The following is a 19,942-nucleotide window of genomic DNA, read 5'->3' as shown; positions in this document are numbered from 1 at the left end:
TATTTTCTTTTAAACAAGTATATAATTGGTAATATTTTTTATTGGAGTGAAAGTCAATCTGCTTCTTGAAAGAGAATCTCCCCTTCTGCCTCCAAAAAATTCACCATTAGACTATTTTTCACTACAGAAAAGCACAAAAATAAGAGGTTGTGTCATGTGCTTCAGTGGCTGGAGCCAAGTATTGTGCACTAGGAATATCTTTCCAATTTCCCTGAATAACTAGTAGTCTATGTGCCCTTTGTGTGGTTTCACCAGCAGAGGTTGAAAACCAAGTAGAAATATAGCCCAGCAGTGAAAGCTACCTTTGTATATAAAGGAAGCTTTTCCCCAACATAAATAAGTTTCGTAATTGTGGGACGTTATTTTTAATCGACCATTCTGGAAAACTTGAGAGAATCTAGAATAATATTCGTAAAAAAGAAAACAAACTTGACTATTCCTCTTAAGAATTTGTAAAAGTTTACTTTATGTACTAATTTCTCTCTATTTTAAGCATTACTTTTAAAATGTCAAGTTGGCTTGTTTAGAGACATAACTGTTGATGTTCCCAAATGCCAATATCAAGAGGATTCATTATTTTTTTCACAAGTACTAAGCACTTTCTATACTTTAAAACACATAGTCTTTAGCTAAGCATAACAGTATTGCCAGTTGTATGAAAAATATATGAAAAGGAGGGAAGGAAAACACCATATAATCAAGTCTTTTGCCAGTGCCAGATTATGACCAAAGTATATTCACCATCGAGATTTTCTTTGGAAAGTTTTTGCACTTCCTAATACATATCAACAGTAGTATTTTTCTTGTGCAACTTTGCTTGGGTAATTCACTTCTGACCTACAACCAGCACATTCTGCTTTTAAATTCCTCAGCTTGTAATGGATATGCAGCAAATTGCCTTGCAGCTTTATGATTTCCAAAAGGGAAACTGAATGAGACTTAAGTTGCTTTAGAAAGTATACTTGGTATTTCTAAAATGAGTACCCACATTTAAAGCACATATTTACCTAATAGCATGCTGAATCACTGTCGTCTAACACAGGTACCAAAATGCATAATCAGCAGTTTAATAATATGCTTTGCAATAATCCTGTATGCTTAGCCACTTCTGAGAACCTATTTATAAAAGCTTACCCGAAGTCTTATCAAAAAGAACTCTCAGGTAAATAGAAGTTTTGTAAGCTCTTATGACATTTTTAACTCTTGAAAGAAAAAGTAAAATGCGATATAAGTATGAGGGTCTATAAAATGTTATCACAATTTGATTAAAGATAAGACAAATATGGGAAGGCTGTAGAACCTCAACTTGTGCAAACTCTCATAGCCCAACTGATTTAATACCTTTTTGCAGTGTGGAGTGTATCTATACATGCAACTATAAATGCGTGTGTGTACGTGTGTACATACACACACATAAATAAAATACATACATATAGACTATCCCTAAGTCTTCAGGCTTTCCTTTTCCCAAAAAGGGTTTGTTTTGTTTTTCATGAAAGGATGGAGCTGCAGAATATAAAGGGCCAGATTTTTCTAGTTCCAGTGCTGTTTTTCTGCCACTAAAGCAACACAACATTACTGCTTTGCTTTGGTATATCCAAATTATTACTTCTTTGCTTTGGTATATACAGTGCTGCCAGTCATTGCTTTGGTGGATTTGGCTAAGGCATCTAAAAGATGCAGGGATAGGAAATGACATCTTAAATGAGTGTTTGATAAATTATTTTATATATAGTGCAGCATTCCAGTATCTAGTAATGTAAAGTCAGCGTATAATACCAAATTTTGTAAAACATGAACTAGCTATGTATTTAGGGCAGGGGTTGTCTTGCTTTCTGGACAGCAGCTAGTACAGTGCATAATCTGCTAGGTACCTGGCAATAAAAAATATGTGAAGATGTAAAGGAATAATAAAGCTGTATTGAATGTTTGTTCTTTGTAACAGACCCAGTCTGAATCTCTGAATGACTTGACCTGTACTCCAGAAGAGGAGGAGCATGATGGAAGAGAGATACTGACAGACTTGACAGATGAAATCCTCAATACCAGTCATCAGTATCTGTCAGGCAGCACAGCTGTAACATGTGACATGCCTTCCTTGCAAAGAGCTGAAATACCTGCAGACTTTTCCTGTTGCTTAAGACAGACAGATGAAAGGACTTCCTCACTGCAATTCATTTCTGAGTCTGCCATCAGAAAAAAAGCCTTATTACCTGAGAATAATCCTGAGATTTGCCAAACTACACAGGAATTAACATACCTTGCATCAGATTATCCATCTGCTTTAGAACCTAAAGAAAATTCAATTACATGGAGTGGGATACAGAATAGAGAAACGCAAAGGGAAAGAAAATGCTCAGAAACACTGAATATTTCCATGGGGAATGTCTATGAAGTGTCAAATGATATTTTGAATCAAGAAAATAAACAGCTTCCAAATGTGCCTCTAATTAATAAGATGCTGTCTGAAGGGGATGCTCCAACCCATCAGGATATTTCTTCTTGTTTGGAAGGGTCAAAAGACAAAGGGCAGAAGGCTAAGATATCCGTGGAAACATTCTGTAATATGGAGGAAAAGAGAGAATCTGCTGTATTCCCTGGGTCCTGCAAGCAGTTACTCGAAGGTCCTTCTCAGCATGTCTCACAGCCTGCTTTATCACAGGTAGGGGCTTGTGCTGCCTGGTCTCTGGAAAAGAAGTTCATTCAAGAGCCAGTCATATCTAATGAAGAAAATAGTCAGTCACTAATACAAAGGGAGACAATTTTGGAGAGAAAGAGGGAGAAAGCAGCTACCGGACCCAGTGCTTTGAGAAAATTTTCAGTATCATCAGCATGGGAAAGGCCAAGGACTAGCAGCTTTCACTTGAAAGAGGGTTCAGAGTATGGAAGTTTATTGAACTCCAGATTATCTCTGCCCAAACCAAACCTCTTACAAAATGAGAAGTCAAAAGAGGAAGTGCAGATGGGATCAGATCTGCAGGAGGGAAAAAGTAGAAATAAAATGCGGGCATTGTTGCCAGAGCCTGACTGTGAGATCACTGGCCATGCTATGGATAAAATGGTGTCTGGCTGTATTTCTCAGATGGCTGATGAGATTTCCATGCCAGGTGATTTTTCTGTGGTATCCCAGCATCAGTCAAACTGTGAAGATAAGAATCCTTTTCAAGTAAAACTTAGGTCCACCTCACTATCCTTGAAATATGCAGACAGCTCTTCATCAGAAGCAAAAGGGATTAAAAGATACAGTGCAGAGTTTAATGTGGACAAAGAAGGGTTGGCTTCATTTTTAAAAGGTGAAAAGGCACAGATAAAAACGACAGCTGATGTAAATATCAGTGTCTCTTTAAATGCCAATCAAATGCCTGAAGCAAAATCTCCTGAACAGATTAACACAAAACCTCCATTGCCTAAGAAGCCTGTTTTACAAAATATAACAAATTCAAACAAGGAAAAACAGGAAAATGGCATTAAATCTCCTGAATCCAGAAATGACGATAGAGACTTGGAGAAAAAATTGAGTCCTCCTCAAGTGCCTGGTAAGACTTCTGATGCTTTGTGTTGCTGTCTGAGGTCATTTCAGTTTTAATAGACTTGAAAGTGTTCTCTCTCTTTGAAACAGTGAAGGCATGCATCAGTGATGCCTTCCTTATGTTTGTAGGTTTAACACTGTTTACCAAAGTGGAAGAATTGTATCTGTGCACACATGAAATTTAACAGAAGCAAGATGGTTTTCTTGTTTCTGTACCTATTTTTCAAAGTGGAATGATGTTAGCAACTTAATGTTTCAAACTTGTATGACCTAATTGTCTATTTGACCCTACGCAATATTCCTCAGGGTCAGCTTAATGTGGGGCCATGTTAAAGCAAAGTACATAGTAAAAGGGGTATTCTTTCTTCCAGTTGACTGTACTTGCTGATAGTGACTTGGACCCTCCACTAATAACTGGCAGTGCATAAGCCCCAGAGTCCATTTCTCTTCTCCTCCAACCTCTTTCCCCAATCCAGGTGTAGAATGTGAACTTTCATAAACAATTTTAAAGCTTTTTTTTTAAACAGATATGTTGTGAAAAGTGATAAGCTATGGAGAGGAGTGGGATGCTGCAACATGTGAAAAGTCTTCAAAATCTTCCCATACAACAGATAAAACTAAAAATCCATTACTGTGCACATCCTTTTGGCCACAGTCCAGGAACCTGGTGTCTTGCTGATATTTCTCTGAAAAGGCACAAAAAATCTAGTGAAGTACTTGTGCAATTTTAGCAGTTTAATAATATATTTGATACTGACTCAACAAAACTCTAAAGACTTTTATGACTAGATTTGCTGAATTAAAGATCCAGATCCAAGTCACAAATTCAGTTCAGGATACTACCTGAATATGTATCTTCCTGGAGTTCAGGGCTTTTCATATTCTTTAATCTGCTTTCACTCTTTCCAGTCCTTTGGTTTGGTTTCACTTCAAGGTCTAGGAGAGACCTTTAATCCATGTCAGTGTTCCTGCAATTTCAGGTTTATGTGGCTAGTTGCTATTTCACACTGTGGTTCAACTTAGTCTTTACTAAAGAGCTAACTCTGAATAGCATTAAAATAAATAAGGTTTTAATTTAAACAACAATAAGGTGGACTCTTTAAAACGCTAGTTCAGATCTTCAGCAGCTTTCGCTTACGTGACCCTTATAAAGAACTGAACCAACCAAGAACGAGCATGTGGGCCAAGATGCTTCAGGAACTCAGGGAGATATTGTCATAGTCTGGGTTAGTGCCAGACTTGATGCTGTCCAAAACCTTGCTAAGTTGAAGAACTGTGACGGTTCTGGTCTGGTGTGTTCAGTGGAAGACTCTCAATTTTTTTTGGAGGCAGCTTTTCACTTGCTTTTTCCAGTGGTGCTCTTGCCACTTGGGTGGCTGCCTACTTGGTTGGGCACTGTGGGCGGGTGACTCAATGTTGATAGCTGATGAGCCACTCTAAGATGATGAAATAGACTTCAACACTTCCTGTTGGAATGGGTGAAGTCCAGCTTCTCAGTCATTTCCTCCCAACTAGCTTGGCAAGCTGCGTACAGTGATTCGGTCAAGTGACCTGCCACATCTAGGTTGCCAGATAGTTCATTCAGATTTAGTATCATGGCATACTCTGGATTGAGGCAAGGAGTATAGAGTGGGTGGCAGCCATGTGGAATGGCCCCACTGTGAGGCCCAGTTTTTCATCATTGGTATCTACGTTTGTATAGCCCCAATCTGTGTTGGCTCTTAAAGTTTCCAACATAGATGGCTGGATGAGGCACAGTTGGTAGAACTTGTTGGTCCTAGTTGACTTTGGAAGGCACGTAGAAGTTTGCAACCCAAAGACCACCTGAAAAAGGGAAGGTAACTAGGGATTTATATGGAAGAGTCTGGCTGGAATGGAGAAGCAGGAGACTGGAGCCTCTGACTCTCTGGATTGGATGGAGACACCTTACTTTGCTTCTGAGAGTGGCCAGTATTATGTGTAAGTATTATGTGCTTAGCAAGTGCCTTTAGCACAGTTGCTTTCAGGTCCATCCACTCTCCCTTGCTGAAGAGAGCCATTTAGACCACAACAGGAAAACAGAAAAACTATAAAAAGACTTCTTTTTTTTTAAATTACGGGACATAGTTTAAAGCAGGGCTATCAACTGATGTTCCACAGGCGGCTTCCAGAGTATTATCCTGCAGTCCTTGGGTTCCTGGTGTGGGTGCCAATTCCCCAAATCACTCTCCAGCTACTGGGAGTCTCTGAGTTCCTGCTCCCTCCTCCAGGTTCTGCTGCTTGCCCATGCCTCTGGGAGTTGGGCAGTACAGCATGACTGTGATGCCAAGGAAGCCTGTGGCTGGATGACCCCACATACTGCTGGTACGGGGCCCTGTGGTGCTGCATGAAGGTTCTAGCATAGTGGGACATGGACATCTTGTGGGGGAAGAGAGGGCACGTGGCCTGGGCAGTGTGTGGCTGTGGGCCTGTGGTAGAATTTGGATATATATGGTTTAAAGGATAACCTAAGAGGCATTTCATATTTTTTATGCTGTCTAATTAAAAAAAAAAAATCCCAGGTTTCTTCAGTAGGAAAATGGTTGTTAGAACTGCGGTATAGCATTCCAAAAGCAAGTAACATATTTCACGTGCAAACCAGGTTGTAAGGAAAAGGATGACTCAGACCTAAAAAAAGGTGTCTTCTTCTTTCACAGGGATATTGAAGAAACAAGATTACTAATTGTCTGGCATGTTCAGCATCTTATTTATTTATGGTACCCCTCAGTGTCTTTGTCACACTTTATCATTGCTCATTCTTTTGAAAAGAATACTGGAATATGGATTTTAAGCAGCTATTTCTGTTCCTGGTCCTACCCCATTGGATGTCTGGTCAGCTGTGGCCAGCCTCCGATGTTTCTGGTGCAAAAATAAATAAATTGCACTATACCTGCACAGTTGTGCCTGAGGGCAGAACAGCTGTTTCCCTTTCAGTAACCAACTGAAGTTCTGAAGCATTTGAAATTCGGTTATAGCTGTTGTCCTCAGGCAGGACTTCAGGTATTACAAACAGGTCAGTAGCCGTGGTTCCAGTTCTCACTTTGGCTTATGAAGGTGAGGATTCAACAGGCAAGTAATATCACTGATTCACCAGCTCCAAGGCTTAAAGGGGCCAGCCCAGCCACATAGCCCCCCAGTCAGATCCTCCGCTGTCATCCATGCAGGCTTTATAGAAATGCCCTTTTATGTCTAAGGTTTACAACAGTTTGCCACAGTTTACAACTCTTTGCCACAGTTAAGAGCTCTTGTAACCAGGGAGAGATCCAGAGGGGGTGGAGTGGCATGGCTGAATGCCATGCAATGCCATGCAATGGCATTTTCTGACCATGTGGTAGGTGCAGCAGCTGGGGACTTTAAGTCCCCAAAGAAGGCAGGAATTCTTCCCTTCTCTTCTCCTCCATCCTCAGAGGCCTATCCCTTTTCTTTCCCAACTTCTCCCTTCTCTCGTCTGCTGCCACCTTTGACCCTGCTGTCCTGGGGACAAGGGGAGCTCCAGAACCATGCCAGCCTGGCTGCATAGGAACTAGGCTGAACCCAGAACAAGAGTAGCAGTGGGCAGGTTCTACCTCCTTGCCCACTTCCCTAGGGGGTCCCCTGCCTGCTTGCTGCCTCTGCCCTGGGCTGAGCCCAGCCCCAATGCAGCCCCACTAAAGTGACTCTGGATCAGCCTGTGCCCCCAGGATAGCAGTTACAGCAGCAGTTGCAGGTGGGGGAGATGGGGAGGGGATGTGCCTCTTAGCAGGGAGGCAAAGAGAGGGGTTGAATGCTTACCTTCTTTTGGACTTAAAAAAGTCCCCACTGTTGCTCCCAGTGTGGTCTGTCTGTCCCAGTGTTGTTGGGGGGAAGAGACTGGGAGTTGGAGGATGCAGCCACCCCTGCAGCACCAGTAACCACTCCCATGCTCCCCTTCATAAAATCTTGGATCTGTTTCTGCTTGTAACTAGTTATATACAATTTCCATCTGAGTCACTGCTTTCTAAAGATTCTCCTTTCCTCTGGTTATACATTTTTGATTCCTTGATGTAATATCTTGCATTCAACTGAATTTAAAGCACTATTTTTAGGTTGTGATCATTTATCTAGGCAATCTGTCCTTCTCATTATATACTACCTACCAGTCTTTATAACCATTATGTTTACTATGTGATATAAAAATCTGATACAAAAATCATGGACAGTTTTGTAATTGGAGAGAGTCGAACCTATAAGAGAAAATGTTACGCTGTTTTCTATGTATTCAGTGAAACGCTATAAGGCTAGAGGCTGAATTAGTTTTTTCTACTAAATTTTTAGCGCATTTTTAGCTTTAATAAGAGCAGTCTAATGCATATTGTCTCATCATGTATCTTCTCTAAGACACCTTATGGAGCACCATCTTTTCCTGATATTGCTTATCATGTGTCATGCGGTTAGAAACACTTACTATGGGTACATTTTCCTAAAAAAATAGTCATTGGAAATGCTTATCTTTGCTAAACACTCTGGCAGCAGAGCCAGTAGATTGATTTGGAAAGTTTATTATCCTGTACTAGTTCAAAGAGAGTAGTAAGGGGTGGGTTCTCCTGTACCCTGAGTGGCATCTGAGTTGATGTACATCTACACAAAACCTCTAGGATATGATTGATCCTTATGACAGCTGATGAGAGCAAATCTAATTGTTAGAGCAATGCAAAGATCACTACTGCTGATTGATGGGATAGTCTCCAAGCCTGTCCTCTACTCCCTAGTAACTCAGGAGCATATGAACATTCATTAATCTTCTTAGCTTCAGGCAGTGATGAGCTAAAACAATGTAGACAGATACAAAATCTGCTCCAGAACATAGCTTTTCAGTGGAATGTGTGTGGCTTGCTGGACACACTGCATGTCCCTAGGTATTTAGGGCTGTCGGTATTATTATTCTCTCCCAGTTGATATTTCATTTTCCCCAATGCCTGTTAGCATTGGCACCAAGCCAGAACTGTTCTTTAAGTTCATTAAATACTTCAGAAAATGTTGGCTGCTGATGAGACACTTGTCTGAAGGGAATGCTGGCCTACAGCACACTTAAAAGTTATGTTGCATGAGAAAAACAGATTGTGTGATCATGAAATCATTTCATGTACAATAATTTGGAGAAAGACATTATAATAGTTATATCCCAGGTTTCCAACAGGAATCTGGTCCTCTCCGTTCAATTCAATCCCTATATTTTCCAGTGAAGATTGGTGTTATGTTGGCTTCATGCCAAAATAAAATTAACATTCAGTGATAAGTGTTCCTGGAAATAATTGGAAATGAGTTGGTGTCTCTGTGGCTTCAAGCTCAACAAGAAACTTTGAAAGACAGCATGACTGCAGCCAACCTAGCTGCCACTAGGGCATGAAATGCAGGCCTTCAGAGCTGATGGCATGAGTCTTTACTAGAGGTACACTGATATAGTGGTGTCATATCAGATCAGTACTGATGAAAGGAAAATTAACATTATCAGCTATCAGCTTTTTTTGGCTGGCCAGTGATGTCACTGATTGAATACAGTATGCCTTCTGGCTGTGGCCAAGAATGCAGCCAGCAGGTAAGTCTGTGGAGGGGAAGAGACACGGGGGAGGGAAGGGGCATGGGAGGGGCAGATCAAGGCCTCCACAGTGAGGGAGGGAGTGGTGCTGGGGGCACTGCCTAGTCAGGGTTGTGAATGGGACCCGGGGCTGGGAGCAGGATGGAGCTGCAGACAGCTTATCCAGGGGACACAGGAGGGGGGGGAGTAGAGGCAGCTCCCTGCTGCTGCATACAAGCCAACAGATTTGCCCACACAGATTCGTGCGCGAGGCAGGTGTGGTACCTACTGTGGGCTCAGTGCTCTCTGCTCTGCTGCCTTTCCCCTTGGAGGCTGCACATCAGCCATACATTCCCCTGCCCATGTGGCAGCGGTAGGAGGGCAGCAAGTTTGTGCCTCTTGCTGCCGGGTGGGCAGGGGACGAGCAGCTGACACAGGGCCTCCAGAGCGAAGACAGCAGGGCAGAGAAACCCAATCCCACAGCAGGCAGCCTGCATTTACCCTCACCTTGCTTGGCTCTGCTCCAGTTAAGTGTCCCCTGCTTAAAAACAGTGGCAGCAGCACTTCAACTAAAGCTTGTTTAATGTGCTTTAGTTCAAGGACCCCTGCTGCCATTTTTAAGCACCAGGATGCTGATCCCCTAGACGAGCTCTGTCCCATGGCTCTGTCCCACTTCCCACCCCTGTCCCATTCACTGCCCTGGCTGGGCAGCTCCCCCAGCCACAGTCCCTGCCCTTGCCCCACTCCCTCCCTCAGCATGTGGGCCTTGATATCTACCCACCATGCCCCTTCCCTCCCCCATGCCCCTTCTCTTTCACAGACTTACCTGCAGGGTGCTTCTCTCCACATTACCCAGCTGTTTTCCTGTAAATCTGTTATTGGATTGGCCGATATGGCTGGTTAATAATCAGCAATCGGTGTCAGCCAAGAAAATCTTTAGTGGTGCATCTCTAGTCTTTACAACTGAGTCAGTCAGGCTTATGAGCTGGGGACTAACAGACTTGCATCCTCTGTAGATCAAGCATAGAGTACAGTGATGAACATGCACAGTAATATATCATTACATTAGCAAAATCATAGCTAGCCCTTGTACGAAAGTGGAGCTGAGGAACGCACAGTCAAAATCATTGACTGTTTGTGAGATTATAAGTAGGACTGACTTCCAGCGACAAAGGAAAGGAAATGAGAAAAAGAACAGTGGGATGGTAAATAATGTTGAAATGTATTATCTAAAAAAAAATCAGCCTTTTGTAATGACAAGGAAGCTGTTTTTCTCTCACAAATTCTTTTATATAGAGAATGTAGTGAACTTTAATTCTTTTATGTAGTCTAGTGCATGAAGCTTAAAGCTGGGCTCTTCTCTTCAGAAGATGTTGTGTTTTTTGGCTGTATCAGACCATATTTTATGACAGGGCTGTTTTGCAGGAATGCAATGGACTTTGATGCAAAGGTAGGGATTTCCTGTGTGTTAAAAAACAAAATAAAAAAACCCCTATACACCTTTTGGCATACATAAATTGGATCCAGCATAAATTCATGGCTCAGGGAGCACCACAACTTAAAGGAATACACAAAAAAAGAGTCTGAGCTGTTCACGAAAATCATTTCTACATGAAATGCTATACAAGAAATAGAAATGTAGGGTGTGTACACTAAGACAAATATACGGTATGTTAACAAATAAAAATATCTGCAACCTGGGATATCTTAAATAATGTTTTTAAAGCCTTGCTTAAAGTAACTGATGGTTATGAATGACCAAAGGTATAATAATATGGAATGGTAAATACAAGTTCAAGCAGTATTTAATAAAAACAGTGACACTATCCAGAACATGTTTCCCTCTTTCTTAAAAAAAAAATTGCATAGGTCTGATAATGTTTGTTTAAAAAAAAAAGAAAAAGTACTTGAAATGCACAAATTGGCTTTGTTTGCATTTTAAGATCATGATTTTCAAAAGGCTCTAAAAGTTTCTCTCTGACCTTGCATCTATGTACAGTTTCGGTGACAGGTAATTGTGGGCATGTTTTAGAACCCTAGCCACTGCATTTTTAAGTATTTAGACATCTTAGTTATGCATCTGTGTAATTACCATATTTGTCCCTGCAAATATTTATGACCACAAAATGCAGATATAATTGAATCCTAAATGTTCAGTTAGCTTTAGTCTTTGAGAAGAATATTTTCAGATACATGGGTAAGTGACCAAGAACTGTTTGACTTTTTCACCTTCTTTACAATGTAAAGTCATCACATGGTTAGTAAATAAGTCAATAATAAAATTTCTTTTGTAACTGAAGATCAGTGTTACATATTTAATCTCATTGTTCAACTACCTGACAAAATGTATTCAGGAATAATCTTCAAGCAATGATGAAGCAAAGGGTAAATGGTTGATATTAGCAATTTTATGCAGGCAGAGTTCCCACAGGAAGACCAGTCCCTTAGTCTTTGAGCTAGAAAAATTCTGTCTAAAAAGAGTTTAAAAGAAACTGGTTTACCTTGTCCATTGTTTTGGGAACCCACAATTCATTATTTGAAAAACAAGAAAGATGGCTGCCTGTCACATGTGAATAAATGTCCTAGCACCTGGTGAACTCTAGACATCAGTTTATCATCATAAACTACAATCGTGTTTATTGCAGTAGTGTTTAAAGGCCAAATATGAATGGGACCCTACTGTGCTAGGCACTGAACAAACGTAGGGAAGATGACAGCATGCATCTTGAAGAGTCACAATCTAGAACAGTGTTTTTCAAATTTTTTCTTTGGCGGGTCCCTAAAAAATTTTGAATGAAGGTGCGGACCCCTTTGACTTGTAAATATGGGCATTCACAGATTTTTGATTGATCATATAATCATCTTTCATAGACTCCATAGACAGTCTGTAGACCCCCAGGGGTCTGTGGACCACAGGTTGAAAAGGACTGATCTAGAAAACAAGACAGGCATGAGTGAGGGATATGTATGTAATGCACAGAATGAATAATGTGATGGCCTATCTTTTGTGGGTTTAGTTGGGAGGAGATCAGCTAAATTAAAAGGAAAATGAAGGCAGAGGGAGTATGAAAGTGAGGAGGAGAGGGCAGGGGACAAGGGAATAAAAAGTTAGGAGTACTGACAGGAAAGGGCTAGGTAGATGGGATAGGGGAGGATTGTTTCTTTTCTCCAATCAGTGCAGGGCAGAGACTGTCCATTCAGCACTATAGAAAGTAGGCTTTACCATATTTTTCCTGTTCAAATAAGTATTCTCTTTCCATTGAGGGGCAATGTCACTCTTCAAGATACCTTTTTAAAAGAGATTACGGATTCTTAACGCCTCATACGAAGTTTTTGTACCTGTCCACAACGCTGCCCACAGAAGTTTTTCAGGCATGGGCAGATAGAAATTCTGAGTCAGGCACCTATCCCTTACTGATGCTCACATACATCTTTGCAGCTACTGAATTTGGTTTCATGGCTATTTTATGTTTTTTGTATTTTAAGCAAAAGCAATACATCTCTACTGTACTTTTAATGTTAAAAGGAAAATTAGTCATTCTTTTTTTTTATATAAAGTCTGTCCATGACATAACATCAATCAGCCAATTTGGGGCCTAGAATGGCAGTCCCAAAACAAGACATCACATCAAGTAAGTGTTAATCCTACAGTTCTAGTAGGATTATTCTGTGTCTAACTGGCTCAATGTAAAATATGATTATTCTTGTCTACACTGATTACAATGTCATGTTTGGCTTTGTGTTACTTAATGACTCCAAGCTTGTGTCACAATACAATTTAACTTTCTAATGAAGATTAGCTTGTCACCTCCCAAGAAGCCCAGGCTTCAGTATCAGAGGCTGCAGAGATTACAATTTTTCTTCTAGAAGTGTTTTCTATGTATCTGTCACACCTGTCTAGAGTGACTCTTTCTGAAACTTTAGATATAGTTATCCCAACTTACAGTACCTAACTCCTTAAGGGCCTGATCCTATCCCTACCTAAATAAATGGCAAAACTTCAGTTGCGTTCCTGGGTACAGAAGTAGTCTCTTAGGCAGTTTGTGTTTTAGGGTAAACATTGCTTGTACTTTTTAAGCAACCGTGAGGTTTAATTTGTTTTTTACTCAGGAGAAGAAGCGTATTTCTACTTGAGGGACCAAATTTACCACTGTAGTTAAGTGGGCACCACTCATTTAAGGCAGTGAAGTGACCCTTATCCATTTCTACCTGCCCTGAATTTGGTCTGATTGGTTAATTTTTTGAGGATTCACATTTTAACACTTCTCTTGTTTTGAATGCTGTGGAAGCCGTTTTCAGTTTTTCGGGAAAAGGGAGAGAAAGATGAAGAGTCTTCAGCACAAAATGCTGACAGTTGGATAAAATTTGATCAATGCTGGTATATAGCACTCATATGACAGTAGTGGTTTTATGTGAAAAGAAACGAGAAATAGCCATTTCAAAATGGGAATGGTAAAATTGTCATGGAGAAGTGAATCATGAAGGAAAATGCGAAAATCCCTAAAAACATCTCCATTAAAATGTCTTTTAACCACATTATACTGATATGTTAACACACAACATGAAAAAGTGAAAAAAACAACATAGGACTTTCTTTCAAATAACTTTGTTTCCTAATGAATCTGTCAACAGAGAAAAGTGTGCCTCCTTTAGTGATGACAGCAGACTCTGGAAGAAGAATAGACAGTGAGTCAAAGCCAGCCTGGATTACAATAGCAAGACAGAAGCAGAGGGGTATGCAGCAGGAACAAGAGCTTAATACAGAAGAGAAACTTGTGGTTAAAGATATGAAATCAGAAACAGAAAAAGCAAACCAGGAAAAGGAAAGAACAGAGGTACTTTACAGTGTACCTGTGTATAATGGTTTTCTGTAACATTACTGTTGCATCCTTTGTTTGAATCAATTGTTGTTATATATGTAAAAAAAAAAATCTTTAATTATTATGGTACTTAAGTACTGGGACTCCAATCCTGCTAGCATTTGTACACATACATACTCCCTTGACTATATATATGAGTATCTTTATCTGCATGCACGTCCATGGGGTTACTCCCTGCATGTTTAAAAAATATAGAAAATTACCCTTGCACCAGCTGTTTATGCAACATGAGGCCAGTGTACTGAAGTCTGTTTATCTGCTGTGAACTGTATGGTCCTGACTGAGGGGAATCTTTCTTCTTTTTTTTAGTGTTTTAAATCCAAAAACCCACACATTCCATTGCTAACCTAAATGCTCTTAGCCAGGGATACCAAAGATCCAGCCTGCAGAGCCCTATCATCCAGCCTGCAGTACTGTCTGTGGGTATCAGCCTGGCCCTGGGTGCCACATGCAGCAGATGCTGACCCCAGCCCCCACCCTGTGGGCTGCCTACAGGGCCCTGCCTGCCTCCAGAGCCCATCTGGTGCGGTCTGAACACAGTGTGGGGGTGGATGATATACTCATTACACATAGTAAGCAGGATCACTCTGGGGCACATGCTGTATACAGTGACCACACTGGACTGGCCCTGTCCACTAGATCCAGGCCAGTCCAAATCAGTCCCAGAGACCAGCTGTGTGTATTGGATCCAGCATGCAGAGCCAGTCTTATGTGGGCACCATGTGCAGCCTGTACTACAAACCAGCCCAATGCACCCCGTGCCCATTATGCCACACAAAGCCTGGGGCCAGTCTGGGGTGCAGGCTTCATGTGGCACCCAGGCTAAGCTGGCTCTGCACACTGGATCTGGAGCTGGTTCATATCAGAGACACAGAAGAGCCTTACATGACAGATACTGCATGCAGGGCCAGTCTGGCATGGGTGCCACCTGTAGTACACACCCCAGATAGGCCTTGTGTGAAGCACACATCCCAGACCTACACCCCATGCTGTAAGTGGGGTTGGAGCTGGTATGCATGCTGCAAGCAGTGTCCTGCATGCAGTGCCCATACTGGACCAGTCCTGCATGCTGGATCCAGCTCATAGGGCTGGTCTGTGGACACAGTCTGGCCTGCAGACTGGCCCACGAGTTTGACATCTCCGCTCTAAGCAATTTAAGGCTACATGCACAGTTTGGTTCCAGAAGCTCCTAGGTAACAGTTTTTAGCATCTGAAGAAATTAAATGAGATGAACGTAAATTCTCCAACACCAACAGACAATATCAAAATCTAGATTTTGACGCTTTGCACAGCAGTAAATCAGACTTACTTGTGGTGACACTGGATATTGGCAGGCACTGCCTTTTAAAATAAGTTATACTGAATATTCATGTACATACCACAGACTGCTGTCTGTGCTTAATAGAGTGTGAAGAGGTGTGATCTCCAACCAATATAGCTGTGCTGGCAACAGCTCATAGTGTAGGTGCTGTTACCCTGCCAAAATCTCATTATTACTGTTTGTATTGTTTGAGGGGAGCATGGGGGATATGGTTCTACTATCCCAGGACAAATGACACTTTTGCTGGCATGTGTGTGTCCACGTTAGTAGCGCTTCATTTATATGAAATACTGGTATCCCTGTACTGAAGGAGTACAGATCATGGTTGTCCCGTTAGAAATCAGCATATCATGTTCTAAACTAAAAATGCTCTCTCCAAATGATAAAAAATAATTAATACTGATAGTTGGATTGATAAGAAAAGTTTCCTAAGGTGGTTTCCAGATAAGATTAAAACCATAATAGAGTTTGAGAATATTCATAACAGTTAATAGAAGGAGCTAAATCAACCCTGTGTGAGGAATGCCTATGTACAAAAAACACCAGATTTTAGTTTTCAGTGGTTCCTGCAAATTGTGCCATCCAGATTGGTTCTCATCCAATCATGCCCCTGCATTTCTTCCACTATATATCTTTTTAATAACAGCAAGACTTCTTTCAGGGCATGTCTATACATTCAATTAGTGTACATGAATAATGTGCTGATTGCTCCAGAGTTTTTTGCTCCCAGATGTGCCATTTGAACATGCACCCAGGAGCAGTTAACCCCAGAGCAATCAGCTTCGGAGTTTATTCATGTGCAGCAGGGGGCCTTTGGAGTCAGTCTGCAAGCCCAGGGCTGCTTCCCCCAGCTCCACATGCTGTTGTGGGGCTTGCTGGGGCATGAGGGAGCTTCAGTATGGGACTAGCCAGCAAGCAGCCCCTGCACTAAAGCACCTTTGTGCCCCAGCCAGCCCAGACTATTGACATGTACGCTGCTATGGAGTTTTTTACTCTGAAGCAGGATAGTATAGTTTACTGCAGCCTAATAGCTGTGTAGTTGTAGACACAAAATGTTTACTGCACAGCTAATTAGTCAACTGTGCAGTAAACGTGTCATATAAATATGACCCCAGAGATATACTGCCATATAAACTCCTACTTTTAGGGCATTTCAGAGCATAAACAGGAGAACCCCAGGAAGAATGCGCTGACTTGGTTGGCATTACATTCCTTACAGTTTGAAGGAGTTCAAACCCTGAAATCCCAGCTCTGCCTCCTTTCCCCCTGACCCAAGTCACAGATGCCCCAATCCCATGGATCTGGGGAGAAGGAAAGGGAACATACTGTTAAGTTAGAGACCCCTGACATGCAGCCAAAAGTATTATCTGCCAGGTTAGACTGCTGTATTCCTGTTAGCATACAGATGGTGGCATAAATTTCCAGTGAGGGAAACAACCTGTCCTTCCTTATAAATAGGGCAAAGTAGAAAGGGAGCCTTTACATTGTAAAATTCCAAGTGCAAGCTCTTAGAGTTTTATGAACTGATAGCTCAAGTGGCATGAATGGAATAAGTGCATGATGAGTGTTTTCCATTGTTATGGAGGAGCATCCTCTATTTCTGTGTTGCTCATGTTTTGTTTCTGGATTTCTCCTGCCATTCCTTTCTCTATGAATTATTTAAAATAGAGAAAATTATTTAAAATACCTGTTTTCCCCTAATCCCCTTCTATAATAGGGGTCAGTGAAACAACAAACAGATTCCATCAGGAACAAATTTTCAGATTCAGTCACTACTTCTGAAGAACAGAGGAAAGAAACAAAGTCTGATGTGAAAGAACCACTGCCAAGATCCAGCTTGCTGTCGCATCATGTCTCTGGTATGAAAATAAATAATTGAAGTACACACACAAGCTGTGTCTACATCACTGATTCTCAGCCAGGGTTCTGTGGCACCCCATGGTGCCTTGAGATCCTTCCAAGGGTATAGCAGGGTGCCATACACTGCACTGTTAGGTGTGCAAACATGATTCATAAAATAATCCCAGAGATTTGAAATAGCAATCCATAGTGTTAAAAACATTCTACCCTGTTTTGATCTTTGAGTTCTTTGCAAAACAAGAATTGCACTATTATTTTTTCTTGTAGTCAAAAAATGAATGAAAACTCAGGGCTGGCATTTTCCAAGGGGTGTCTCAAGTCTATGGAGGGGTGCCTTGAATCTAAAAAAGGTTCACAACTGCTAGTTTACACAGTACACTTACCATCCCCAGAAAGCATCTTCAAGTACACTGCACTGCTCCAGGCAGACTGCTGCCTAAACCAGACGGAGTGTAGTCAGTCTTCACAGTACTTGAGAAGTCAGTTATTTGGAGCAATCACTCAGCAGTACTAAGCGACTCAGATGAGCAAAACAACCATGTGCTTTAAGTGTTGGCAAGATCAGGGTCATCGAGCCTGTTATTTCTCCTATTTACTTCTGACTTCAGTTAGGGCAGGTATGCAGCTATTTGTTTAACACCTTCTGCAGTTTTATTTGGGGGAATTCAGATATTATAAAAGCCTAAGTCTGTCTGTAACGCTTTATTTGCAATCTGATTGGCTGATGGAAACAGCCAGAGTGCTCCAAGCATGGGCAAGTGCTGCCATGATTCGGAAGCTGCTCTGAGGACTGGACAAAGGGTGGGGGAAACGAGGCCAGCAGCACTGGCCTCGGCTCCCCTGCCCCATTCCCTGCAAGCAGTGCCAAGGGCTGGACAGAGGGTGGGGGAGCTGAGGCCAGCAGCGCTCCCTGCAAGAGACAGAACAGTGGCAGCATGGGGCGGTAGGTGATCCGCCCCCATCATTCTTGATGGGCAATTGGCTAGTGTTTTTATAATAGCCAAGCTCCAGAGCAGCCTCAATTCTTAGAATCATGGGACTAGAAGAGCTGAAGAGGCCCTCTAGTTCAGCCCTCTGTTCCAAGCAGGGTTGTCCCTGTCTAAAACATCCCAAACAAATGTTTCTCACCTGGACTTAAAATACTTCCAAAAATGCAGTAACTTGTTCCATGCTTAATCACTTCCGCCTCGTAATTTATGCTCTTACAGAAATCATGAACTGGGAGTACCAAACCCATCAGAGATTTGAGTTCTAAACACACTGCCCCGGATATAAAAAGCAGAGTGCCTGCAAACATTTTTGAGAGAGAGTATATTTTAGTTCCTTTCTAATGTATTATAGAAGAAATTTATATATGAATTTTGTTATCCTGCAAAATAATATTCTGAGTTTTAAAGAAAAAAGTGAGGTCTTTATCTGAGTTTCCAGGTGTGGGTTAATATAATGAATATTTTAATATATTACATATGTCATAAATATACAGAATATATCATATAATGAATTATATATTGCTTCTCTTTTTTCTGCTATAACTCCTCAGCGTTGATGGAAAAAGAAGAAATAAGCAAGTGTAAGAAGGCCAGTCATTCTGCTCCAGATCATCCATCCTGGATGGAACTTGCCAAAAAGAAATCTCAAGCTTGGAATGATATGCCACGGATTATAAAATAGGATTTTGCACGTTGGACCAATAGCATCTGCTTCTTTGGATAATGTTGTAGTCATCTTTTTTAATGGCTTTAGACCGGGTATTTGTAATGAAAATCTGTGGAACTTGAGAAGGGCTTTATTATAGAGCTGTGGAGAAAGAGTGCAATAAGTGCAATCAAAAAGCTTACCTTAAACCTCTTGTAGCAATCAGGATGGTACTAGAAATGGTTTAAGCCACTTTAAGGACATTGTTTTTCAAATTTTTTGCAAGATATAACTTTCTGCCTTATATGGTACGTGTATTTTCCCCTCTCTAATGATATTTGCATAAAACCAAGGTCTTTGTTAAGCCACTTGGAACTTCTGGATGCAAATGTGTTTGTTACACTTTCTTAATTTTATGTTTGTCAGTTGTCCACTAACATTTTGATTTTCTGAATTTGTCTGGTACATCTTTTAACTCAAGTGTTTGGGCCGGGGCGGGGGGTACTCATGAATTTTATTTTTAGTGAATAAGCTATCAAACATTCGCTGTGCAGAATTTGCTCTTTGGGCTACGTGATGGGTTAGCCAAGGTGCTTGGTATGGTTTATAATATGGTAATTTGTGCGTGAGTAAACTTGTTTGAGGAATTTTCACTCATTTTCATGCACAGATATTTATGTGAACAAAACTCACTGCAGAAATGGTCACAGAAAACTGAGTAATTGGGAAACAAATTCAGATTTGGGATTCCATACATATATTTATGAATATTTTTTTCCTAGAATTCACCCAGCTGCTGCTATTCTTTCTTTATGAGAAAAATGGCTTGTGGTATGATAATTACTGCTTATGGTTATGTTTATGATACCAAGGATAAAGATTATGAATGTAGTTAAAGAATATTAAGCACAACCACATGGTTGGAGCTTTACCTCAGTAGTTAAAAAAGCAGGAACTGGACGATTCATAGAATCATAGAATCAATGAGTTGGAAGGGACCTGGACAGATCATCTAGTCTGACCCCCTGCCATGGGCAGGAAGGAGCACTGGGGGTAGCAGGGGTCATAAGGTGGGGTGCCTATCCAGTCTCCTCTTGAAGATCTCCAGGGAAGGTGAGAGCACCACCTCTCTGGGAAGCCTATTCCAGGCTCTGGCCGCCCTTATA

At 41.2% G+C, this 19,942-nt stretch overlaps 1 protein-coding gene across 3 annotated transcripts in view; it reads left to right on the top strand.

The window, feature by feature from the left end:
* The window catches only part of KIAA1211L (KIAA1211 like), a 77,963-nt gene extending 58,228 nt beyond the window's left edge, over window positions 1-19,735 (top strand). The window contains exons 8-11 of one of the 3 annotated variants that reach the window (XM_019529466.1): window positions 1,946-3,536; window positions 13,713-13,915; window positions 16,999-17,140; window positions 18,682-19,735. In XM_019529466.1, the coding sequence (XP_019385011.1) occupies window positions 1,946-3,536; window positions 13,713-13,915; window positions 16,999-17,140; window positions 18,682-18,812 (2,067 nt within the window). In that variant the 3' untranslated portion in view covers window positions 18,813-19,735. The remainder of the gene's footprint in view (window positions 1-1,945; window positions 3,537-13,712; window positions 13,916-16,998; window positions 17,141-18,681) is intronic. The other 2 variants (XM_019529465.1, XM_019529464.1) reach the window with 2 other exon arrangements.
* The last annotated feature ends 207 nt before the right edge of the window (window positions 19,736-19,942 follow it).

This window comes from Crocodylus porosus, unplaced genomic scaffold (assembly GCF_001723895.1).
Source record: "Crocodylus porosus isolate Cpor-Errol unplaced genomic scaffold, CroPor_comp1, whole genome shotgun sequence".
NCBI lineage: Eukaryota > Metazoa > Chordata > Crocodylia > Crocodylidae > Crocodylus > Crocodylus porosus.
This window is presented reverse-complemented; position numbering and strand designations above follow the sequence as displayed.